We start from the raw sequence: 27,642 nt of genomic DNA, 5'->3' as shown, positions 1-27,642 counted from the left end.
GGAACCAAACTGGGGAAACGAGCTCAGTGAGGCAGCAATGCTAGCCATTGTATTACTTTGCCATCCCAGAACAAATGTTCCTCTATATAGTTTGTCTACTATATATTGCATAATTTATACCACAATGCTGTTTTTGATATTTCCAAATCCTGTAGTGTGCTTCTATGTCTCAATAATTGACATGTAGAGAGGTGCAGAAAGAATGTTCACTGCACAACTACTGAACAGTTATTTGTGTATACTCCAGTGCAAGGACGGTTGATTCCCAACTGACAGAATTAGGTGTTGCTGACAAGCGCCAGAAGGTGACATCAATGTTGTTAGAGACAGCGGCTTGTATTCAAGGTTGCAGTGGTCAGGGTTTTCACTTTACTTGACATGCAGCAAACTAGGAAGTAGAATACGTTTGGGGGCATATGGGAGTGGGGCCCTGTGTGGAAATATAGAGGCTTTGTTCCTCCACAAGAAAACTCTGTTCTTCTATTTATTTTGTATATCCAAAACACCTGATGGTTGTTGGTGCAGGTGTGAGTGAATCAGGTATTGACACAAAAGGGAATCAGGTAATGACAATCAAGTTTTTGATGAGCAGTCATATAGTCACATGTTTTGTGAGTTGTACCTTACCCTTTATTTATGCTCTAATATTTAATCTTTATTAAAGTGCTTAAAAGCCTAAGCACTGTAAATAATCTTTATTAAGGTACTTTAAAGCCTACAAACATCTATTATTAGAAAGAGAAAAAAAAAAGAAAAACCCAACGCAACATGCAATACAATGTAGTAAAATGGTTGGAAGGTTAGCAAAAAACACACAAACTGATACATCAGCAGCTATCTATTAGACGCTATAGAAGCTTTTCTAAAAAAAGATGGAACTTGAGGCACGTCTAGATTGAGGCTTCAGACTCAGATGCCCAAATCAGGAATGGTAGTTGATTCAATAGTACTGGGTGCCGGCTAATCAAATGCATGTAAATTCAGTCATCATCATCTGAGACTTAGGAAAAACCAGCAGCATCATCTGACAGTTTGAGCTGCCTGGGGAGGTATAGGTTAACACAGAGCTCTTACAAACAGGTATAACCTAGATCACATGGGACAGAAAGTGCTTGAACTAAGCTGTTAGATAAACTGACTTTGGCACTTTAAGAAACTTGTGCAGGTTACTCAGAACAGAAGAATTATGGTTAGTGAGATATCAGCACCCTGCTCATGGAGCTCTGTGTTCACTGCAGGTGAGCAAGACCATTGTCTGAAGCCCAAGGCAGAATGCATTGCAGTAATCCATAAGGGAGAATACAAGGAATACATCTCTGTGGCAATCTTCAAAGCTTTGCATTAAGTGCTTAATCTGGGAGATAGTTTACTCAGGTCTACCAAATACATTGACCTGAAAGCCTTCATTACTAGCTGCAGTTATATAATTCCAAACACTAATACGTTTGTGGTAGTGGGCACTCTGTTTATAAAAGCATATCGGGTGATGTCCATAATAGCCATTTTCTTAGCTATCTTACATTGGGGCTCTGAATGCTTTTCTCCATAAGGTCTGACAAACTACAAGACTCTTAGGTCTAAATGTGACAGCATATTAACTGAGTCCTTTGCTTTTTTAAATGGGGCTGACTACAGCATCTTTCAAATCAGAGATGACACTAATATCTTTAAGAGGCATGGGAGATGACTACTTTTAGAATGATGAACTCAAAGGACCAACTCCTCCCCGCTAGTACATTTAGTAACTGTCAGCATATCTGAACTCTGTTATTCAATGCACAAGGTACCCACGCAGCAGATCTTAGAGAAACCTTAGGAACAGAGAGAGGAGTTGCTCATAGTAGGTGACTGAGGTGAAGAGGACTGAACAGGCATATATGTAGAGGAAAAACTTAAAACAGTTTCCTGTTTCCTTAAATAAAAATTCTTAACTTTGGGCACATTTTAGAAAAGTTCTTACAAGCAGCCCTCAGAGCAGACTATATGATAATACTAGTTGTGGCAAATAATATTTACTTGCAATTACTGAAAGCAGTTATTGGGAACTTATGAGTTTTTCTAAACTATAAGACTGTTTTAAATTTCTTATAACAGTGTTAAACATTCTGTCCAATGTAGCTAACACAGGAATATGGATTATAACATTTTACAAATAAATGATCTTATTATATATGAGATCACTGGAATATGTCTTCATTGGGTGGATGTCTGTCCCGTGTTCCAAGATTAAATGGGGAGATGTAGCAGGGCTGGTATTTATCTGAAGCCATCAGGGATGAGTTTCTAACCCAGAAAATAAAGAAAGCTGTCTTTTCTAAAACTATTTTTTTTCTACAGGCAACAAACAGCATTGAATAGAGGATACAATCTAATGATCTCTGATTCATTTGTTAGAAGTTTAAATGGGAAGGAGTTTGAATTGTATCCATGCCTGAAACAGAGGGACTTTACTTTAGATATAATTGCCAAAACCTGGGCAATGGATGCATTAGTGGGAGGTTAGCATAATTGTTAAGGTGTTTACCTTACAGAAACAAGGTGCTGAGTTTGATACTCACATGGGGCAACATGTTAGGCTTAAAATGGCCCACAAGGGCAGTTAGCCTAGTACTAATCTATGATGCTATAAATGGACTTGGAGCTCACATGCTACTCAGTTTACACAGGTAGTAGCAGTGCTTCATAAAGAGGTGGGAATTCAGAAATGGGCGTAGAGCTCACATGTTACTCAGTCTACACAAGTAAGATGAATGGTTCATACAGGAGTGGTGGTGTGACTATCTATGTTAAACACTCATTAGACATTCTAAAGATACCAGTATAGGTTCATAGGGGTGTATTAGGCTAATGGCCCTGGAGCCTTTACAAGCCTAGCCCAAAAAAAAAAAAAAATGACCAGGCACCATGCCACCCTTATGTTAGTTCATAGTACCCATATCCAGTAGTACAACTGGAATGATCCCTGGAGTGAACTTTCTGTTACCCATCCACTCATCAAGATTTCTCTTGAAGAGGGTCAGTGAGGTGCTCTGTTTGACATGAATGGGAAGCCTATTCCAGAGTATGGGCAGTCTTTGGGAGATGAACCATGTCCCTCCAGCATGTTCTGTTAATTGTGGTAATGAGGTTGTGATCTCTGGAGCATGTGGTGCGGGGGGATTGGAATTTTTTAGGTGTAGCATTTGAAGTAGGGCTGCATTGGACATGGCTTTGTAAGTCAAGCAGAGATCATTTCTAAGTAGATGACAGACTGAGAACAGCTGAAGTTCCTTGAGTCTGTCCATGTAGGACATGTGCTTAAAGCCTAGGATTCTTTTTGTGAGGTACGTTTGTGGCCTCTCCAGCTGGTCAGGCAGATGCCAAATGGGGTGTTATATTCAATGATTGGTCTAATGAGGGATGAATAGAGAGGGATGATGACCTCTTTCTTCCTGGATGCAAAACCTTTGGTTATAAGATGTGCCACGTAGAAGGACTTTCTGACCACAGTGGCAGTGTAGTGGTTGAAGGTGAGGTGGCTGTCGAGCTGGTTGCCCAGCTCTCTTATGGCCCCTCCCATGTTCAGTGGGCTCCTATCAACGTGGTAATTTGTGGAAACTGAGTTTTTCCTAAAGGGGATGATAACGCATTTTTTGGCATTTAGCTTTGTGCCATGGGTCCGACACCAGTCATTGGTCTCAGAGAGACCATTTTGTAGGATGTCTGCATCACCTGGGGAGTTGATAATGACTCCTAGCTTACAGTCATCAGTGAACTTGGTCAGTCAGAGTCCTTCTGTGTTGGCCGGGACGTCTGAGAAGTAGATTCCAAACAGGAGAGGGCCCATGACCGAGCCCTGTGGGACTCTACTCATGACTGATCGTCAGTCTGACGTGGAATCTGTAACTTTCACTCTGTGGGTCCTGTCTGTGAGCCAGTTTGCAACCCACCTAATGATGTAAGAATTGATGCCTAGTTTGGTGAGTTTATCAATGATACCTGAGTGGAGAATGATATCAAAGGCCTTGGCCAGGACAAGGTAGGCAGTATGCACTGCCTTACCCTCATCCACAGCCTTGGTGACTGCCTCAAAGAAGTCAATCAGGTTCAGTAGGTAGGATCTCCCCTCGACAAAGCCAGACTGTGTGAGGTCAAGAGTTTGGAGATTGCCTATATCTTTGTTAACAGGTCCATGATTTTGTGCTCCATAGCTTTGCATACCAGGCTTGTCAGGCTAATGGGGTGATAGTTCCCAGGGTCTGTAGTTGCTCCCCTTTATGGAGTGGGATGACTGTAGCAGTGTGCCATTAATTAGGGACATAGCCTGAGATAAGGCTGTGATTGAACAGGGCACACAGATGTGGTACCAGTTCATTCTGTAGCTCATGTAGGATGCAGCCAGGGATATTATCAGGTCCCATGGAGGCTGTATTCTTGGCTTTGGACAATGCAGCTTTTACCTGTGCTGCAAAAATGGTGGGTACCAGGCCTTCATCTGGTATTGTGACAGGGCCCTTGGGGGTGGGTAAAGGTGGCACTGAATCTGTCAGACAGTATGTTGGCTATATTTGTTGGCTCAGTATAGGAGGTGCCATTGTGCAATAACTCAGAGCAAGTCTGGGTATTGCCTTTGAGGTTTTTGATATAGCTATAGAAGGCTTTGTGGTTGTTTTTGGTGTCAGCTGCAATTCTGCATTCATAGCTGGTTTTAGAGGATTTGATAAGGGATCTCAGCTTTTTTCTGAAACTGATAAGGGGAGGTTTTGCAGTCTTGTAAATTCATTTTTTTCTGCAACAGTTTCTTCCTTCTGTTGCAGAGTTTATTGATGGCTGGGGACCACCAGATTGGCTTCCTTTTTTTGGAGGAGAGCGTCTTAGTTCTATTTGGTATGGCGAGGTCCATGCATTTGTGTACATGCTCGTACAGTGCATTGTTGCATGATTCAGCAGTCATGCAGCTATTTTCCATTGGCATGAGTGCCGAGAAATTAGCCACCTCTGCTTTTAGGAGCCCAAAGTCAGCTTTAAAGATGTTTTTCAGGGCGGTCACCTTAGCAGGGGGGGGGGGTGTAGGTGAGATGGAGATTTCTATGGTGATCAGTTTGTGGTCAGATTTAACCAGGGAGGAACTGACTATAGATGTGGAGCAATGGTCTCCCATGTTGGTGATAACCAAGTCGAGGATGTTGCCTCCTCTATGGGAGTCAGAATGAGCTGGTCCAGGTCATTGGAACTGATAATTTCCAGAAAGCACTGGACCTGTACATTGGTAATTGAATAGTTTCCCAGTTGATGGAAGGGTAGTTGAATTCACCCAGTATGAGAGCATTGAGTTGGACCTTGATAGATTCCAGGGTGCTTAGGAAGTTGGCGTGTGAGTCTAGGGACATGTTTGGGGTTCTGTAGCAAGCTATGACTTGTATCGCCATCTTACCCAGTGTTAGTTGTACCTGAAGTATCTTGGATGCATTATGCTGTGATAGTAGAGGTAGAGGTGTGCGTATCCTTTAAGAATATGGCAACACCACCACCTTTGGGGCTTCTGGACACATTCTGGGGCCAAAAGGTATGGAATGAGTTGTAGCCTGGGAGTGCAGGGGTGCCTTCTGCCTCTTTAAACCAGGTCTCTGTTACAGCACAGATGTCAACATTCTCCATTTTGAGGAGAGCTACGAGTGAGTGCATCTTGAGATTTAGACTTCTAGCATTGAGCAGCATGACCCTCAGATTGCATTTGTTTGTAGCTGTTAAGGTGGAATTTTGGTCTTTGGAACACTGCCTAAAAAAGGCAAGAGCCTTAGCCAGTACCCAGAATCTCAGGGGTGACAGATGCAGGTCATCTCTGGCAAAGCATCAAGGTCTCGAGGTCTGTCTGTCATGTAGTTCCAGGCAGACAGATACTGGATTCCTTTAGAATGACACCAGAAACTTAGCCAATTGTTGAAGTTGATCATTTTCTGCTCGTACTGTGGTATCATTCTGAGTGACCGTAGAATACTGCTCAGGGCTAGGGTCATACCTGCCTGGACCACATAATCCGAGAGTTCCAAGACATCTCTTTTCATTTAGTCCAGGGAGGTATGTCTCAGGTCATTCATACCCACATGGACAATGACTGAGTCATATTTGTACTTATGGAGTGACCTGAGTGCATGTGTTATGTGGCGGATCCTGGCACCTGATAGACAACCGACTGTCACCTTGTCCTTGTTCAACCTAGTGAGTGGGACATTAGTGTGCCTCACAATTGAGTCTCCTATGATTAGTATATTGGGCAAAGTGTTTTGCCTTAAGGGCTTGGGTTGAGGGGCACACTGTGGTAGTGAGCTATGTGCTCTGGTGTTGTGTTGTGGTGGTCGAGTGTGTTTCTGTTTCTGGGATCTCTGTTGTTTGGGTACATTTTTATTGAGAGCCTCCACGAAGATGGGTGGATGGTTTGTGTTTCTATGTGTGGGTTGTGATAGTTGGTATTTTGGAGGGCTGTGTGTTTTATGTAGTGAGTTGCAGATGTTGACCTTCTCCTCTTGAGCAGCTAGTCTGGTCTTGGTTGGAGCATGCACTGCTTCCATTTTGGTGATATAAGTGCATCTCCCACAGGTATGAGTGTTGGGAGGTAAGAGGAGAGGGTTGTCTGTGTACATTAGACAGTTGCCATATTGTCACAGAATGCCCAAGTGCAACAAGTTAGCAGGAGAAAGCACAGGAAATGTTGCCCTACAATCATACCATGAGGGGTGGTCATAACTAATAAGTACTGGTGCCGTTACTGAGTAGGAACAGCTAGTGCTGATAGCACCTGTGTGTGCTACAAAAAATGCTACAAAAGCCTGTTAAAGTGCTAGTCAGTTTTGCTAATTGAAGTGCAAGAAGTAAAAGAACAAGCATGTTCTAAGGGGGAAATTGAAGAGCAAACTTTCTGGCACCAGTAATAGTTTATGTCAGGTGAGTGCTGCTGCCCAGTGCGCAAACACAGGCTTTTAATCCAGAAAGTTGAAAGGGATGGAAAAATGCCCAAACAGCCAATAAACTACAATTTCAGGACCAGAAACCACTCCTCTTGTGGTAGATAGGCTACCTAGTGCTTACCACTCCCAATGATAAGCTAGAAGGCTTCCCTCCAACACAAAAAGGTCTGGGGGGCTCAAAAACTTACAAAACAGTCCTGGATAAAGGAAATCTGTATCTGGACTAGATTAGTTACAGGAAAGGTGGGAAACAAGCTTAGAACTTTTTTTTTTGCAGAAAAGCATTTAGAACAGTAGCAACAACACTTTAAATGCAACACAAGCTAGCAAACTTGAGTGTGTAGCAATATTAAGGCAATTACAGTTTAAATAAATGCAGATAAATTTAAAAAAATGACAGAAAACAAGGGCAGAGAGCAGTAAATTATGAAAAATCAAAATGGAGGCACTGAGAGTATCTCTTTTCTCCTTCTTGTTGCCCTTGTAGTCTGCAGGATGCCAAAACTGGATCCGTGGAGCTTAATCAAGTGCAAACCCATGTAAACACAGGGTTTTAAACCAGAAAGTTGAAAGAGATGGAAACACTGCCCAAACAACCAATAAACTACAATTTCTGGACCAGAAACCACTCCTGTTGTGGTTGATAGACTCCCTAGTGCTTACCACTCCCACTGATAAGCTAGAGGACTTGCCTCCAACACAGAAAGGTCGGGGGGGGGGGGCTCAGAAACTTACAAAACAGTCCTGGATACAGCAAGTCTGTATCTGGACTACACTAGTTATAGGAAAGGCAGGAAACAAGCTTAGAACTTTTTTTTTTTTTTTTTGCAGAAAAGCAGTTAAAACATTATAACAATGAATGTATTTAGTTGTTGCTAGTGAAGCTACTGTTAGCTACTAGTGATGCATTTGTGATATTCACAAAGTACCACAGGGCACCATTTCAGCTTTAGCCAGCTGCCTTGAAGATCGCCTCACTCTCCTCAGTGACAGGGATTTAATAACTAATAGTAATCTCAGTTTAGCTGGAAAATGGTGATGATAGTGGTGGGGGCAGGGCACATTCTCTTTAGCGTAAAACATATGATATTTGAACAAAAAAGAAATGACAACACACTTCTCATTCTCTTTAATCTTAATAACTGTTTGCATTCTTGTGTAGTAACACGAGTAATTAGTGAGTAGTTTATGTTCTTGTGTTATAGCACCAACAACTTGCATATTTTTGTTTTGTGCTTTGAACAGTAACTGTATTCGTATAGAGCTGTCTGTAACAAATAGAGGTAATTATATCATTAAGGTCTGAAAATGCCACTCAGAAGAAAAAGAGATTTGTAAAAAGAGATGTGTATGGAATAAAGCCAACATAAGAGCTTTGGATGACTTAAACAACTGACAATGGCCATTAAGATCGGAGGACTGATTTTGCCATAGTATGGAAACTCTTTAAGAACAAACTCATATATCTGGGGAATTTCTGTGTTGCCGTAGAATGAAGGTTAAGCCAGCTGGATTCTATGGCATAAAACTTCTGTCAGGAGAAGATGCAAATATACCATTACCTTGAAATGTAAGTCCTCTATGAAATAGAAACTCAGTGGTAATAAAACATCTCTACTTAAGTACAGAAGCCTTTCTGAAGAAGGCAAAAATGTAGTCAAAACTGAGAAATGGAATCACAAGTTATATTAGGGTCCATCAAGGAGAATAAAGTTCAAATGCTGAATCCTACACTAAGGCACTGTACAAGCACATCCACTCATGTATGAGTCATGCCATCCCAAATAGAACCAAGATGCTCTCATCCAAAAAAAGGAAGCCAATCTTGTGGTCCCCTGCCATAAACAAACTTTACAACAAAAGGAAGAAACTGTTGCAGAAAAGAGGAAAATCCCAGGATGCAAAAAACTCCCTTACCAGCCTCAGTAAGAAACTGAGATCCCTCATAAAATCCTCCAAAGCTAGTTACTAAAATAAAATTGCCAAAGTTTCCAAAGACAACCACAAGGCATTCTATAACTATGTCAAGAATCTAAATGGCAATGCTCAGATCTGCTCTGAGCTAAAACAGAATGGCATTAAATATACTGATCCCAAGGATATTGCCAATATCCTGGCAGATCGATTCAGTGCCAACTTCACTCCCCTCTCACCCCCTAAATGGCCCATTTCAATACCGGAAGATTGCCAAATTCTGGTAATAACGACCACACAGGTAAAAAATGCACTCTCCAAAGCTAAGAATACAGCATCCATGGGACCAGATGACATCCCAGGCTGTGTACAATATGAACTAGCACCTCACCTAAGTGGCATGTTTAATCATAGCCTCACCTCAGGTTTCGTGCACACTGAGTGGTGCAGAGCTACAGTTATCCCACACCACAAGGGGGGTCCCACCTTGGATCCCGGAAACTACCATCCCATCAGTCTGACAAGCCATATCTGCAAGGCCATGGAGTGTATTATCATGGAACTTATAAACAAAGACATTGGCAACCTTCAAACACTGGACCCCACCCAGTTTGGGTTCGTGAAGGGCCAATCTTGTCTCCTGAACCTGATTGACTTGTTCAAATCAGTCTCCAGAGCCATGGACAAGGGTAAGGTGGTCCACACAGCCTATTTAGACCTTGCCAAAGCCTTTGACACCATCCCCCACTCTGGAATCATAGATAAACTTACTAAGCTGGGCATTAATCCCAACGTCACCCAATGGGTTGCTAACTGGCTTACTGATAGAACCGACACTGTAAAAGTAGCTGACTCCAAATCCAGCTCCAGACAAGTGACAAGTGGAGTACCTCGGGGTTCAGTCCTGGGACCGCTCTTGTTTGGCATCTACTTCTCTGAAGTACATGCCAACACTAAGGGACTCTGGCTAACAAAGTTCGCAGATGACTGCAAACTGGGAGCCATTATTGAATCCCCAAATTATGTGGATACTCTACAAAAGGGCCTTACAGAAACAGATGCTTGATGCCAGAGCCATGGGCTCAAGCTCAATGCCAAGAAATGTATAGTTATCCCTTTTGGGAAAAAACATGTACCTATGAATTACCATATAGGTGGCAGTACACTAAACACCGAAAATGTGATGAGGGACACAGGTGGACAGTGGTCTCACCTTCGATAACCACATCGCCACAACAGTCAGGAAATCCTTCTATGTGGCACACCTCATCACTAAGGGCTTTTCATCCAGAAAAAAGGAGGTCATTGTCCCACTGTACTCATCCCTCATTAGACCCATTATAGAATACAACGCCCCGTTTGGTATGTACCTCTCAAGACATCTGCAACAACTGGAAAGGCCACAGAAATACCTCACTAAAAGAGTCACGGGCCTAAAGCAGATGCCCTACGCTGACCGCCTTAAAAAACTCCAGCTATACTCTGTCACATATCGTCTACTCAGAGGCGATTTCTGCTTAACATACAAGGCCATGTCAAACCCAGAGCTGTTGGACATGCTACACTTAAAGAAATCCCAATCCCTCAGAGCCATACACTCCAGGGATCTAAACCTTATCATCACAATAAACAAAACATGCTGGAGGGATAGATTCCTGACCCAGAGACTCCCCAGACTCTGGAATTGATTGCCCATACATGTCAAGCAGAGTGCCTCTTTGGCCCTCTTCAAAAGGAACCTTGACGATTGGATGGGAGAAAGGAAATTCACTCCGGGGATCATGTCAGTCACCCTGCTAGACAGGGGTCCAGGGAAGTAAATAGTGTGGGAAGAAATAGCCAGGGAATTGTTATGGCTAGGCTTGTATAGGCCCTAGGGCTGATAGCCTAGTACCAACTTATGAACCTATAAAGAATTTCCTACCCTCCTGAGGACCTTGAAAGGAATGAAAGTCAAGCATAAGCTTGTGTGACAAAAGTGGGGAAATGTAGACATGGAGACTTCTATAATCTTTTTTGAAGACTATTCAATTTTATTCACCAGAGTCCATTTAACATACTGAATGAAATAGTATGGAACATGGACCCATTAAATGAATGGAGTCCCAGTACTAGTGTGGACCAGGTAAGTAACTTATTAATCTCACTTAAATCATTAAATCAGAGAAGCCTTGAGAACTTTATGGAATTACTAATAGGTTCATAGGTTCATACTAGGCTATCTGCCCTAGGGCATTTATAAGCCTAGCCAGAGTGTGTTTGGCTTTTGCCACCCATTTTAAATTAATTTTGCTATGCCCTTTTTCGAGGTTAGTATACTGTGCCTCTGTCTAACAGTGACACAGAAGTGATACCCGGGGTAAACCTATGATCTCCCATCCACTCATCAAGATTCCTCTTGAAGAGAGTCAATGAGGGACTCTGCCTAACCTGGACTGGGATTTTATTCCAGAGTGAAGGGAGCCTCTGGGTTATGAATCTGTCCCTCCAGCATGTCCTATTTATTTCAGTGCTGAGGTTCAAGTCTCTCGAGCGTAGCTCGATGGGATTTGGATTTTCTGAGGTGCAGCATGTCCATTAATTCCGGGTTGGACATGGCTTTATACGTCAGGCAGAGATCGCCTCTGAGCAGGCGGTATGCCACTGAGTAGAGCTGGAGTTTCTTTAACCGGGCAGCATATGGCATCTGTTTGAGCCCTTTGATCCTCTTGGTGTGGTACTTTTGGGGTCTTTCCAGTTGCTGCAGGTGTCTGGTAAGGTACATCCCAAAAGGGGCATTGTACTCAATTATGGGCCTGATGAGGGATGAGTAAAGAGGCATGATGACCTCCCCTGATCTAGATGTGAATCCCTTCATGATTAGGTGGGCTACATAAAATGTTTTTCTAACCACTTTGGCCACGTGGTTGTCAAATGAGAGATTGCTATCAACTTGGGTCCTCAGGTCCCTAATTACTTCTTCTGTACTTAATGGATTACCACCTATGTGGTAATTTGTGGGCACTTTGTTTTTGCCAAAGGGGATGACTATACACTTTTTGGCATTTAGCTTGAGGCCATGGCTCTGGCACCAATTGTCTGTTTCTATGAGGCCCTTTTGGAGGATGCTTGTGTTGGCTGGAGAGTCGATTATGGTGCCCAGTTTGCAGTCATCTGCAAATTTGGTCAGCCACAGTCCTTCCGTGTTGGCCTGTACCTCCGAGAAATATATACCGAACAAGAGAGGTCCCAGGACTGAGCCTTGTGGGATGCCACTTGTAACTGGTTTGGAGTCTGACATGACTCCAGCAATTCTAACCATATGGGTTCTGTCCTTGAGCCAGTTTGCAACCCATCTAGTGACATAGGGGTTTATATTTAAGCTGGTGAGCTTATATATAATGCCTGAGTGGGGTATTGTATCGAAGGCTTTTTTGAGGTCCAGGTAGGCTGTGTGGATCACCTTCCCCTTGTCAATGGCCTTGGTGACTGTTTCAAAGAAATCAACTAGGTTTAAGAGGCAGGATCTGCCCTTAACAAAGCCAAACTGGGTAGGATCCAGTGTCTGTAGGTCCCCAATATCTTTATTTATGAGGTCCATGATGATCCTTTCCATAGCTTTGCAGACCAAGCTAGTCAGGCTTATGGGGCGATAGTTTCCAGGATCCGTTGAGGCACCACCTTTGTGGAGAGGGACCACTGTTGCTGTACACCACTCTTTGGGTACATATCCTGTAGTAAGGCTGAGATTGAACAGTAGTTTTATGTTTGGGTTTAGCTCTTCTTGGAGTTCATGTAAGATGCAGCCCGGGACACAGTCTGGTCCCATTGATGCTGTGTTTTTTGCTTTGGAGAGGGCAGCTCTTACCTGAGCATCTGAGATGTCAGAGGGGCAGCACTCTGCTGGGATAGGTATTTGCTCTTTTGGTGGGGAGGGGGGGGGAGTTTGCACTGAACCTGTCAACTAGGATGTTGGCAATGTCTGTGGGTTTTTAGACAATGTCTGTGGGTTTCTAATTTAGAACCAAGACTACTGTGCATAAAAATCAGCCTTGCAATTAGCTGTATTCCATAGAATAGTTAAAAAAAATAATTCTTCAAACTGTAGTCTCCTCCATTTTAAATTGCAAGGTAAAACTTGAATTGTATGATTGTGAACATGAGTAATGTCTTTCTTTAACAAATGTACAATAATATATCCTTTAGGAAAGATAAAAGACCTGCTGGCTCCAGACGCAGTGGACAGTAATACAAAACTTGTCCTTGCTAATGCTGTATACTTCAAAGGAACCTGGTCAAAGAAATTTGAGGCATGGAAGACACATGACCTTCAGTTCAGAAAAACTAAGGTAAGATCAGAGAATAGAGTTACATAGGATTTTAGACTCATAGGAGATTACTAGGCTATAGACCTGGAGGTTATTTTAAGCCTAGCTGTTTCATCCCAATGTAATAACATAGAAATGCTATTCAATACCCGATATTGCATTTAATGATGATGGCTCATGTCAAGGAGGGTTGTGGGCTCTATCCCTGGTAACAATTTACAGTGCCCCATCTACTTGTCCAGGTTCCTCTTGAACAGTGTCATAGAGGTGCTCTGTTTCACATTGTGGAATGTTGCCTATTTATTTGTATGCAGCTAATGTCTTTGTTGTGTTATCATATTATCGTATTAGAATCTTAAAACAAAAGAAAAAATGATTAAAAAAACATTAATTTGTTATGCAGGTAAGTGAGTTGATCTACTAGATGATTCTTCTCCTTAGCCTAAATGATATTTTTAAATGCAGGCATTTGAAAAAGTCAGTATTAGATGTTTTTACATGTGCATATAGCAAAACTACCTTGTTATCCTAAAAGTTTTAATAATACAGAATTAAGAACCATGGTGTGAATTATATAGAGCTTTAAATGCAAAGCTGGATTTCCTCATTGTAATTTCGAGAATGTTAGTTTTTATTGTTTAATTTTTAAGGTAGAAAGCAGTTTTGTTTGCTTTATCCTTGAGGAAACTCATAAGAAGTCTATTAAAATTAATGAGATTTTTGGTTACAGGATACAGTCTCCACCTAAAATGAGCTAAGTAAAGGACCGACCGAGCATACCATACCAAATGTATGTATGAACTGCACGCATTCATTCATTCATTCATTCATTCATTCATTCATTCATTCATTCATTCATTCATTCATCCAGTCATTCATCCATTCATGCTTTGCTCAATTAGAATTAGTCCAATTAGGCCAGTGGCCTCTTTTCTGGGGTGACCTGTGGTGGTATTCATATTGGCTAGAACAAATTTGATCAGGCCACTGGGGTAGCCCCCTAGTCTTTTCAATAAATAATGCGGGATGCTTTACAGCCAATTAATGTGCCATCAACTTGGATGGGACATTGGTTTAATAACTAATTTGAAGAACAGATCTGGTCAAAAAATGCAGAACAAGATTGTGACCTCATTTGGTCTTTCTTGCATCTTGCAAAGCTTCCTGCTTAGCTAATAATTCATTATTATTGTTACTCAGTGGTGTTAATGCTGTGGGGTTTATTATATGATGAAGCAGCCTTTTACTGCTATGAATATTGCAGTCTGACTTGCTGTCTCTGGAGTACAGTTAATTGATGCTCCATAAGTTTCTGAATATATTGGCAGAATAGATGTTCAACTGAAATATTAAAACTAATACAATTTTCAAAATCCTATGACACTCTGGCTTTCAAAACAAAGCAATCTCCATTGCAAGGTACATGTTGGAGGGGGCACATCCCTGCAAGGTCACACAGCCTAAAGAAAAAATGCAATATGCAGTTTAAACATTTAAAACAATTTCTCCCTTTTCTGTCACTATTTAAGTTCTCAGAATATATGAACAGGTGTATGGGGCAATACAGGGATATTACTTCTTCCTTTTCAGAAATTGAAAATTACTAAATTATCTATTATTTGCCAAGTACACTGTAATACTGAGCACCTTTTCATAACTTGCATTACTTATAGCTGTATAGGAGTAACAGAATGTGCTCTAAGATAAAAGAGTATTTAGGTGTTGTATTATATTTACTGGTTTTCTGTGTACACTTTGAAATTCATTCTTTTCTAAATTTAAATACATTTAAATACTTAGATAACAAAAGTAAAGGCATAATGTATTACATAAGCAAACTAGTTCAAGAGACGGATGCTTGGTGCCAGAGCCACGGCCTCAAGATAAATGGTAAAAAGTGCATAGTCATCCCCTTTGGGAAAAACAAGGTGCCCACAAATTACCACATAGGTGGTAATCCATTAAGTATGGAAGAAGAAATTAGAGATTTGGGGACCAACGTAGATAGTAATCTCTCCTTTGATAATCACGTTGCCAAAGTGGTTAGAAAGACCTTCTATATAGCCCACCTTATCACGAAAGGGTTCACATCTAGATCAAGAGAGGTAATTGTGCCCCTCTACTCATCACTCATCAGGCCCATAATTGAATACAATGCCCCTTTTGGGATGTACCTTACCCGACACCTGCAGCAACTGGAGAGACCCCAAAAGTACCTCACCAAGAGGATCATGGGATACAAACAGATGTCCTATGCAGCTCGACTAAGGAAACTCCAGCTCTACTCAGTTGCTTACCGCCTACTCAGAGGCGATCTATGCCTGACGTACAAAGCCATGTCAAACCCAGAATTAATGGACATGCTCCACCTCAAAAAATCCAAGTCCCTTAGAGCTACACGCTCCAGGGTCCTAAACCTCAGCACAAAAATAAATAGGACATGCTGGAGGGACAGATTCATTTCCCAAAGGCTCCCCTCACTCTGGAATAGAATCCCAATTCATGTTAGACATAGCCCCTCGCTGACCCTCTTCAAGCGAAATTTGGACGCGTGGATTGGAAATCGCAAATTCACCCCTGGGATCTCTCCTGTGTCCCTGCTAGACAGAGGCACAGTAAACTAATCTTAAAAGGCTACCTTCTGTGACCTACTTTACAGAGGCACAGTAGGCTAATCTAATAGGGAGGCAGAAGCCAAATACACTCTGGCTAGGCTTATAAATGCCTTAGGGCAGATAGCCTAGTATCTGCCTATGAACCTAAAATTTGGAATTTCAGGTTTCACTGTATTTAAATGGTATAACTCTGGGAATAACAATTCAGTATACAGTACATTAGGTTTTCATAGGTAACCAATTTTTTTCAGATCTATCTAGGTTGTTACTAAAGAACATTATGCTCTAGGGTCAGAAATGGAAAAATATTTGTTTGTGTGTTCAACCTAGTTCAGGGGATAGAGAAATTAAGACAAAAGTTAGAATAAACTGTAAGGGCATGTAAAGTTGGAATACATGCAAGGATTGTTTAAGAAAGTGACAAAAGCTTAGCTCTAGCCGTTTTTACATGGAAGACTTTGTAAGAAATATAGAAAATGATGTAGCCCTTTGCAATGTGTTGCATGCAAAATGTTTGCATAGTGTTGATGATGGCCATACCTAATCTGATATATTTAGAGTCTTGTGGAACCAAATCTTTTGATGATGTAGCCCTGAAAAAAGAAAAGAAGTCAAAGAGATACTGTATACATTATTGTTTTGGTTTTAGCCTTTGGAATAGAGATAGTGAAGTTGGAATGTAAATGAGAAAATTGAGTTAAATCATAATGTAAAATAAGGAATTTAGCACCACAACAGTTCTTTTAACTGTCACTGACTCCATGTAGTTCACCACCAACGAGCATCTTATCACTGCTGGTATTTTTACTGATACAAGAGCTTTCAGAATTGTAAACCATCATACTCTCATTACCACACTAAGAAAATTTAACTTTAGCCCAAACAATGTAAGCTGATTCCAAAGTTATTTCGAAAACAGAACATTTCAGGTCCATTTTAGCATCCAGTATTCATTTCTGGGCACCCTTAACACTGGCATCCCCCAAGGCTCAGTATTGGTCCCATTTCTGTTCTCCCTTTTTACCAGTTACCTTAATGAAGGCCTCCCTAATCTGAATCTCACACTATGTGCTGATGATATTCTTCTCTTACAGGCCAATAAAAACATCACAGACCTCAAATGTCAGCTGTAACAATCCTTTCTTGAGCTATTCTTCTGGGGGAAAAAATCCAACATTTTACTAATGAACCATAAAAACAAAATAAAGAAAACCTTTCATTTTATACCTTTTGCCTCCCTATATAAATTCCATCAGCTACCTGTCTTATTCATCACAGATAGTTAGAGCAATATCATTTCCCACATCTATAAATATCTAGGCCTCAGTCAAGACCCCACCCTATCCTTCACAACCTTTACTGACAACATTGTCAATAAGGTTCACTAGCAGCTAAAACCCTATCAAATTTCTTCTTTCCTTACCACCCAGAGCAGCCATTTCCAAAAATTTCTGCTACTTAAACTTGAATATGGGCTCCCTTTGTTGACCTTCCACTCCTCCTATAACAATTCAAAGATTACAGATAATTGAAAATAAAATATGTAGCTTCACCCTGCTTGTTGATGCAATTTCACGCCACTTTTACTTGCTAACAGCCCTTAATTAGCTGCCAGTAACTGAAAGATCAAGTTGCCTTCTAGGATCTTTCATTTACAAGGTTTTAAACAGTAGGTATTGCCCACCTTTGAAAAAAAAACTTCCTCTCAGGGAAGAAGTACATTCCCAGAGAAGCAGCTGAGTTGACACCCTCCCCCTCAAGAGACCCACCTTCAAAACTGCCATAGGTGCATGTTCTTTCTCCAAACCTGGCCATGCACTGTGTAACAAATGAACACCAGCTATAAAGAAACAACATTCTCTCTAAGAGTTAAAGAAAAATTTAGCTCAATACCTCCACAAGGAGGCAAATTGCACCTGCTTTAAAGATAATGGTTAATTACTCAACTCTCTTAATGTCAGCTATACATACACTTTCATTTAATAACTACATCTTTCACTGCTTAATTTCATTGCATATTGTATTCTTTATGGTTTGGCTATTGGCTTCATGTTCTGCTTATTTTTATTTTATTTTATTTTTATTTATTTAACATTTGTTGACCGGGAAAGTCCGACTAGGTTCCACAGAGCCTGTTTTCAGTGGAGGCCCGGGGAGAAATGCTCCAGATGCATGTCTTTGGAATGTGGGAGGAAACCGGAGTACCCAGAGGAAACCCACGCGAACACCGGGAGAACATGCAAACTCCACACAGAAGGCACCCCAGCTGAGAATCGAACCGGAGAATCTCTTGCTGTGAGGCAACAACATTAACCGCTGCACCACTGCGTTTTTGCAAAATTATTTTAGTATTTCTATTTACCATGTCTGATTTATTGTTCTTAATTACTGTACAATTGCTTGGCTGTACTGTATTATTGCTTGTTCATACTGCTCTTGTATTTGCACCTGAGTTGTGGCTGAAAAGGGTCTTCAGAACAGCCAACTCATCTGGTTACCAAATAGTAAGTAAGTAGATAAATAAATAAAATTTGAAAGACTTGACAATGACTGTTGGAGGGATAGAATATGAATTATCAGTGTTGAAAATAGGGATGGCCCTAAGTAAACTGGGTCCCTATTTGAAAAGGCTTCACGGTACTCCTTCCTCACTACACACCTATCCTGGCCTACTCCTGCTATTCTTTTCCATTTTACTAAGCACTACAAACTGAGAATTAACAAACAAATAGACAAAACAGCAAGGCAATCTGTACAGGAATTTAATGAGCAGACAGTTCCAAAACAATATCTTTAAGCGCTTTTCGTTTGTTCCAAAAACAAACTTCTTCAGAAGTACTAACCAACACAAATGTTACCATTAAATACAGAAAAAGTGCAGGAAAACAACATCTAATTTACTAATTAAACAATTAAGATGAAATAAAACATTCCTTCAGGTCATATTTTGTAAACTTTGATTCTGAAGGCTACTTATTGAAATTAGTTTTGAATAAAAAGAAAAAAAATTAAAATAATTACAAATAAAAGTGCAACAAGGTCATACACCTCCAGCTTAAAAGACTTAAGACATTTACTAAAATATGCTTCACACATATTTAGATTTAAAAATGTTGTGAATAAACATATGCTATCTTTGCAAATTTTTGAGTTTCAATATACTAGTGATTGAACATGCTTCATTTAAACCAGGGTAGTTAAAGGCATTTAGCTTCAACTGCCATAATAGTTCCAGTTCTTCTAGTCTAAAAGAAATAGGACCACCTCTAAAATCATGAGACATGTTATCAGTAACTAAAAACCTAAATTTGTGAGTTGAGTTGATGTGAACGTGTTTCGCCAGTGCATTTTCCATCTTATTGTGGGTAATGGCGTATTGATGTTCATACACCCTATACCTGAGTCTACATTTAGTTTTACCCACATAGAATGCGAAACACTCTGCGCATTTAGCTAAATAAACAAGAAATCTAGTATTACAATTAAATTTAGATTTCAACTTGTATGTACTTCCATTTATTGTGAAAGAATTTGTACTATCGATGAACTTGCAATAGTTACAACTCTCACACTTGAACATTCCTGTCATTCTAGGGGTTATTGTGCTCTGTCTCTCGAGGAGGTTTTTCAAGTTTTTACCCCTCTTAAAGACTAATTGTGGTTTATAACCCAAAACTTCAAATACAACATGGTTAGATTTGAATAATTCCCAGTTTTTTATTATAACATTAACAATATATTTACTTTGAATATTAAACGTAGTCACAAAACTGCATTGGGTTTTTCTGTTGATGTAGAACTGGTGTATCTACATCCAGATTGTTGACCTCGATACTAGTTAATGTGACATTATGCAGGGTCTTAGGGTTTCTGCTTAGAATTGGTTTAAACCAGTGTTCTTTTCTTTTGTATGAGACTTCTTCTATTAAGGTGTCTAGTAATGATTCTGGGTAATCCCGGTGTATAAACATCTGCTTCAAAAAAAGACATTCCTTATTAAAGTCTTCATCTAAGCTAGAAATCCGAGATGCCCTCACTAGTTGCCCTTTGACAACTGACTTCTTTTGATGAAATGGGTGGCAGCTAGAAAAGTGGAGGAAAGAGTTAGAATAAGTGGCTTTCCTATATATTTGCACTGTAAAAATGCTGTTGATTTTGTTTTTGACTAACCAGATGTCTAAATATGATATAGCATCAGTATTAAAAGTATGAGTAAATTGTAAAAAAATCTGTGGTGGTATTAAACTCATTAACAATACTGGTAGCTGCGTGTTCATCTCCTTTTATAAGAATAAATATATCGTCCAAGAATCTAGTGTAGTAAATAATACAATCCATCCTGGACTCATCTGAAAAGACAAAATTGGACTCCCAGTGGGCCATCACTAAGTTTGCGACACTCGCTTCACAATGGGAGCCCATCGCTAAACCAACTTTCTGCAAAAAGAACTTATTGTCAAAACTGAAATAATTGTTAGTTAGGATGAGATCCAATAATTCGATTACTAAGGCTATATCTCTAGTCGGTGCTCCATGTTTTTTCATTAAAGCTGCCACCCATTCTATACTTATATTTTGAGGGATACAGGTATAAAGATCCTTAATGTCTGTTGTTAAAAAATTACAATCATCATTGTAATCCAGTTCATTCATTTTTGCTAGGAATGACCAAGAATCTTTACAAATGTGTGATTCCAAAAATTCCAAAAATTCACTTCTGATCTTGAACTAACCTGGTAAGTGTCACTATTTAACAAAGTCAGCATACGTTCTACATAGTCTGTTTTGTCGAATATTACTAACCCTCCCCCTTGTCGGGTTTGCACACCCGAACATCCTGAGATTGAATGAACCATCTAGTGTTATTGTCACTCCTATTGAACCAGTTGAATGTCATCATCTTCTTGTATGACCTAGAATTACATCCAATAGGGACAATGACTTTAAAGTATGCAACTTTTCTGCCAGTGATATCTCATCAGATTTAGTTGATTTTTTGGCCAAAGGTTGTACTTACGTTCCTTGGCACCACATGGACATAGCTAAATCCATTGTAGATCTTAAATCTTTCAAAAGAAAACTTAATTTACGTTTGTTCTTTATGAATGTACCAGACACGCTGGTTGATAATGTTTTTCGTACCTCTAGAACTTTCAACCCCCCCCTCCATCCCCTGCTTCAAATTTTTGAGCAGGTTTGTGAATTAGATTTTAGGAATATAGCTAACAGTAAAACATACAACAGGAGCAATGAGTATGAAATTGAAAGAGAATTTTTAAGGTACATCCAATCTCAGGATGTTCGGGTGTGCAAACCCGACAAAGGGGGAGGGTTAGTAATATTCGACAAAGCAGACTATGTAGAACGTATGCTGACTTTGTTAAATAGTGATACTTACCAGGTTAGTTCAAGATCAGAAGTGAATAAGGCGTATAGTATAATTAAATCCTGTTTAAATGACCTATTCATAGAAGGTCGAGTAGACCAAGTAGCTTTCAACTACATGAGCTCTCTTTTTCCTAGGTACCCATCTCTATTTGGAATTCTGAAAATACATAAGGACCTTTTAAACCCTCCTATGAGACTACTTATTGATAGTCGCAGGTCTCCTACCTATGCATGTGCAAAGGTAGTGGATTCTATGTTACAAAAGTATGTTATTTTGGAATCACACATTTGTAAAAATTCTTGGTCATTCCTAGCAAAAATGAATGAACTGGATTACAATGATGATTGTAATTTTTTAACAATAGACGTTAAGGATCTTTATACCTGTATCCCTCAAAATATAAGTATCGAATGGGTGGCAGCTTTAATGAAAAAATATGGAGTACCGTCTAGAGTTAGCCTTAGTAATGGAATTATTGGATCTCATCCTAACTAACAATTATTTCATTTTTGACAATAAGTTCTTTTTGCAGAAAGTTGGTTTAGCGATGGGCTCCCCTTGTGGAGCGAGTGTCGCAAACTTAGTGATGGCCCACTGGGAGTCCAATTTTGTCTTTTCAGATGAGTCCAGGATGGATTGTATTATTTACTACACTAGATTCTTGGACGATATATTTATTCTTATAAAAGGAGATGAACACACAGCTACCAGTATTGTTAATGAGTTTAATACCACCACAGATTTTTTTACAATTTAGTCATACTTTTAATACTGATGCTATATCATATTTAGACATCTGGTTAGTCAAGAACAAAATCAACAGCATTTTTACAGTGCAAATATATAGGAAAACCACTTATTCTAACTCTTTCCTCCACTTTTCTAGCTGCCACCCATTTCATCAAAAGAAGTCAGTTGTCAAAGGGCAACTAGTGAGGGCATCTCGGATTTGTAGCTTAGATGAAGACTTTAATAAGGAATGTCTTTTTTTGAAGCAGATGGTTATACACCGGGGTTACCCAGAATCATTACTAGACACCTTAATAGAAGAAGTCTCATACAAAAGAAAAGGACACTGGTTTAAACCAATTCTAAGCAGAAACCCTAAGACCCTGCATAATGTCACATTAACTAACATCGAGGTCAACAATCTGGATGTAGATACACCAGTTCTACATCAACAGAAACCCCAATGCAATTTTGTGACTACGTTTAATATTCAAAGTAAATCTATTGTTAATGTTATAATAAAAAACTGGGAATTATTCAAATCTAACCATGTTGTATTTGAAGTTTTGGGTTATAAACCACAATTAGTCTTTAAGAGGGGTAAAAACTTGAAAAACCTCCTCGAGAGATGGAACACCATAACCCCTAGAATGACAGGAATGTTCAAGTGTGAGAGTTGTAACTAGTGCAAGTTCATTGATAGTACAAATTTTTTCACAATAAATGGAAGTACATACAAGTTGAAATCTAAATTTAATTGTAATACAAGATTTCTTGTTTATTTAGCTAAATGCACAGAGTGTTTCGCATTTTATGTGGGTAAAACTGAACGTAGGCTTAGGGATAGGGTGTATGAACATCAATACGCCATTACCCACAATAAGATGGAAAATGGACTGGCGAAACACATTCACATCAACTCAACTCACAAATTTAGGTTTTTAGTTATTGATAACGTCTCATGATTTTAGAGGTGGTCCTATTTCTTTTAGACTAGAAGAACTGGAACTATTATGGCAGCTGAAGCTAAATGCCTTTAGCTACCCTGGTTTAAATGAAGCATGTTCAATCACTAGTATATTGAAACTCAAAAATATGCAACGATAGCATATGTTTGTTCACAACATTTTTAAATCTAAATATGTGTGAAGCATATTTTAGTAAATGTCTTAAGTCTTTTAAGCTGGAGGTGTATGACCTTGTTGCACTTTTATTTGTAATTATTTTAATTTTTTTTCTTTTTATTCAAAACTAATTTTAATAAGTAGCCTTCAGAATCAAAGTTTACAAAATATGACCTGAAGGAATGTTTTATTGCATCTTAATTGTTTAATTAGTAAATTAGATGTTGTTTTCCCGTACTTTTTCTGTATTTAATGGTAACGTTTGTGTTGGTTAGTACTTCTGAAGAAGTTTGTTTTTGGAACAAACGAAAAGCGCTTAAAGATATTGTGTTGGAACTGTCTGCTCATTAAATTCCTGTACAGTTTGCCGTGCCGTTTTGTCTATTTGTTTGTTAATTCGCTTCCATTTTCTTAGAGTTTGTCTTACTCTTCATTTTTTTCCTGAAGTTATTCATTCCTTTGTTCATTCAACATGTTCGCTCTAAGCAAGACTACACGACTACACTGTAATAACTGTGGAGGAAACAAGTGCATTAAGCTGGGGGGTGGGCAGGGTCTGGGGGCTGCAAGACTCCCAGAAGCCATGGGGCTACTAGTTGCTCGGAGGTATATTTTAGAATTTTTTATACAACCTTTTCCTCCAGCAAATGCCTGAAAAAAAACACGATCAAAGAAAAAAAAATTAGTCTTGCTATTCAGATTTGTTTTAACTTGCATTCTTTCAGCATATCCTAACTGACCAAGACTATACTGTAGTAACTGCCATGGAAATAACTGTATTAAGCTGAGGGACGGGGGGTTTCTAGATGCTCTGAGATTCATTTAGAGTTTTATTAAATAACCCTTTCACCTAGCTGTGGAAAAGAAAAACGATTAAGGAAAGAAATTCAGTCTTGCTCTCCAAATTTGATTTTTCCTGCATCCTTTCAAATTACATTAAATAACAAAGACTACCCACTAATGACTAAATTACTCTGGGGACCTAGGTACCCAGAAGCCATTGGGTTATAGATGATCTGAGGTACATTTTAGAGCTTTTTTCCCAACCTTTTGATTCATTGATAGCCTGAACAAAAATCATGTGCACGAAAAACAAAATTCAATCCTATTTCTTTATTTCAAGGAAGAAATAAGTTGTATCCAAAAGGAAGAAATAAGTTGTATCCAAGTTTTAATGCTCAAAGCTGACCAAACATCAGTTTGCAATAAACTGAGAAGACAAATACATGTGAGGATACACATATATTAGGGAATAGTACCTGCCCACTACATCCCACCTCAAAAGAGCAAGACACTTACTTTGTATTCCACTCTGGTGTTAAATTGGGATTAAAATTAAGGCACAAATGCCCACAGTCATATTTTAAGCTGCTGCTGTCATATTTTTATACAGCATACCTTCTCACCCTATACCCTCAAAAGAGAGCCACCTTCTGTGTACACTTCTGGTGTCTGACTGTGACAAAACTAAAAGCAAACAAAAAATAACCCCCCCAAAAAACAAATATAATCTAACATATTTGGTGTCAGACATATATAAAGAGTATGCTTATTTACTTTCCCCAAAAGATAGCCACCTGTGTATGCATCAGATGTTTGATTGTGATGAAAATGAAAAAAAAAAAAGTAGTGATTTCAATAATGTTTCCAACTTGGTACTCCTGTGCTCCTGTACAAGTTATAGGGACCGTCTGCACACCCCTCTGAAGTTTTTGACGAAAGTAAAAAAAAAAAAAAAAAAAAAATAATGGCCACATAGACCTCAGCCCAACACAGGATATAGTGACCTCTGAAGTTTGGGAGAAATATTAAGGAAAAATGACATCATTCACAGTCCCTAACACAAGTACTGTGTACACCTATGAGCAGAGCAAGTTTTAGATTAGGTGGGGTTCAGAGTAATGACAATTACTAAACCTGTGACAAAATTCTGTTATACAGCCTTGATGTTAGCATTGGTATACTGTTTATGGTGTTTATTTCACAGACACATGGTACAGAGTTTGATTCTCACCTTTGAAAGGGAAATTGGCTTGGTATAAATGGCCTGCAAGGGCAGCTAGACTAGTACTTACCTATGAATATGTGTGTGTGTGTGGGGGGGGTGTCACCACCCAGTCTTCCTTATGGAGAAGCTCAGAAACAAGATATCTAATGGTTATTTCTTGGAAGACTACTGTTTGGCAAGCCCCCCCCAGGATATGACTGATGATCTGTCATTGAGGAAGTAGGCCATCAGCTCTATGGAGGGGGTTTTATGGGAGGCATAAAGGAGAGATAGTAGTAAGTAGGTTGATGCAATGTCTTTCTAGTGCTGTCAGTGAAATAATGTTTACTTCTATATAATAACGCAATGTTCTGGTGTTTTTTAACAGCTTGGAGAATGTGTAGTCCAAATTTTAGGTGTTCATCTACTGGGATTCCCATTTGCATTAATTGTTGTACTATTTCTATTCTGGTCTTATTTTTGGAGAGCAATAGAATAAATCTGTTTGCAACATTGAAGAAGTGCCACTGGATACATTTTTTTCCAAGATGCACACTTGTCCCATCTAGAGCACCATAAACTCAGCAGACAAGGTTGCAAAGTAACCTCTTCACCCAACCTCAGGAGATACTGTGGACTAGCACCATTCATTGTGTTGATGAAGCAATCCTTTACCTTGGAACCTTAATCATGCCAAACCCTACACAGGTGACAGAAAATATTTTTTAAATAATCACTATTCAGATCAAATGCTTAACGTTAACAGTGAACCAGTGTGTAGCAGCTGTTTTTTTTTTTCTCTTCATGTTTAGTTTTTTTTTCTGCTCTTCATTATGACATTTTGGGGTGAGGTGCCAGATCAGGGGATGGCCTTGGGCAGAAGAATAGCTAGGTATACCTCTGAAGATAGATCATTTAATCAAAATTTTATAGTGCATAATTCAGAAAAATTTCAAGATACAGTGTGATAAACAAATAAAACAATAGCAATACAATTATACATAAAAACATATTGGGCAATTAAACAAGTAAAGACCATTTGCCTACAAAATCTTACTAAAACTATAACGCAACAAAAGTATGCTTTTCATTTCTTTTAATGTGTATATGTCATAAAGGAAGAGTTACAGGGATCTTCCAGTAATCATTATGGGACATGGTGGGCATATCATAAGCATATGCCTAATGAATCCTACACCAATTATTTGATGCTATGCTGTGACATGTGTAGGAGCATATGTGGTTCCCAAGGACCACAAAGGAAAGAAACAATATAGTATAGGTGTCTATGAAATAACCTGTTTTCCTGAGGATCTAGGGACATTGCTTGCCCTCACATCACTACCAAGGCCCTTCCTGATGTACACGGACAATAGTACATCAATCAGAAAGGTTTTCACTTCATGCAACACAAAGGATTATATGTACAAGATTTCTGTACAGCATCCAGGCAAGTCCCATGATTCCCATTTCTGGCACACTTTGAACCTATACCAGTCATTTATGCTGGTGACTTCCCCACAAGGATAACTTATTGATAATGCCTTGCAGACATTAATCATGACAGCAATACACAACCCACAGAGCATGGATGGAATCCAATATATCTTACTGTCATAGACCTACAACAATACTGAGTGTGCATTTAGACTAATGAAGGCTGATGTCCACTGCAATGATTCCGTCAGGTGTGTGCCCTCTTTGAGGAATGGTACTGACACCAACACCAATAAGCACAGACAAAGTCAAACCATAAAACTATGACCACCTAGCCATACCATGTACCTGACCAACATGTAGCCTGTGTCTGCACTAGTAGCCATGGCATGCTATACCAGGCACACCACTAGTGAGTGGTGTGAAGGAGGCCACAGTACATGACCTTGACATACTTGTACTGTGTGGTGTCCCCACAGTAGAAAGAAATGAACAGTGGCCATGCAAATGGTGTGGCAGTGATGAGTAGAGAAAGACTACCTTATGGCAGTAGTGAGAGCACCAAAGTATCTGTCCAGACATTCCATTTCCTTGGGTGATGTCCTTACATAGGTCATCATGCAGGCCACACAGTACACCTGTCGTTTTTGCCATGATGGTGGTAGGATTTGCCAGTGTAAGGACAACAGCCATGCGCATCCATTGAGTAATGTCCATTGCAACACTCATTTTATTCAGTGAGAAGGTACCATAGCATTGATGGCCACTGGACCACCATCCATGACCCCTCTCCCTATTCTCTGTTGTGATGCCACTCCTGTCTGCTGATGCATGGACAGGGGATGAGGACACTACCTGACTGGAGTACTAGCCATGATGTGTCCTTTTACAGGCTCTGGAGATGTGAAGATGGGTTCCACAAACAGCTGAGCTGTGTCACTGATATGGGTGGTATTGTACCCTGAACAATCATCGTTGCCAACAAGGCCATCATCATTATCAATGTCTGATGCAATACGTGCTAACATAAAGCATTCTTTGTTCCGTGATGAATAATCTCAAAACCATTGCAGCTCTGAAAATAGACAAATAAACACCCATGTGTCACACTGCTAATATGTGTCAATCCCATTTCCTTGTGATGCATCAATGGTGCAGATAATAACTATGCAAAGAATGTAATAGACATACCTTGC

The 27,642-nt window shown here is 39.7% G+C and overlaps 1 protein-coding gene across 2 annotated transcripts in view; it reads left to right on the top strand.

Moving 5' to 3' along the window:
- LOC122796630 (leukocyte elastase inhibitor-like) overlaps positions 1 to 27,642 on the top strand; it is a 238,703-nt gene that overhangs the window by 175,276 nt on the left and 35,785 nt on the right. For both annotated transcript variants that reach the window (XM_044065254.1, XM_044065252.1), the window contains exon 5: positions 13,044 to 13,186. In XM_044065254.1, the coding sequence (XP_043921189.1) occupies positions 13,044 to 13,186 (143 nt within the window). The remainder of the gene's footprint in view (positions 1 to 13,043; positions 13,187 to 27,642) is intronic.

The sequence above is a fragment of the Protopterus annectens genome, chromosome 3.part0 (genome assembly GCF_019279795.1).
Source record: "Protopterus annectens isolate FY-2018-M chromosome 3.part0, PAN1.0, whole genome shotgun sequence".
In the NCBI taxonomy this organism is placed as follows: Eukaryota; Metazoa; Chordata; order Ceratodontiformes; family Protopteridae; genus Protopterus; species Protopterus annectens.
Note: the sequence above shows the minus strand (reverse complement) of the source record. Positions and strands in the feature narration are given on the sequence as shown.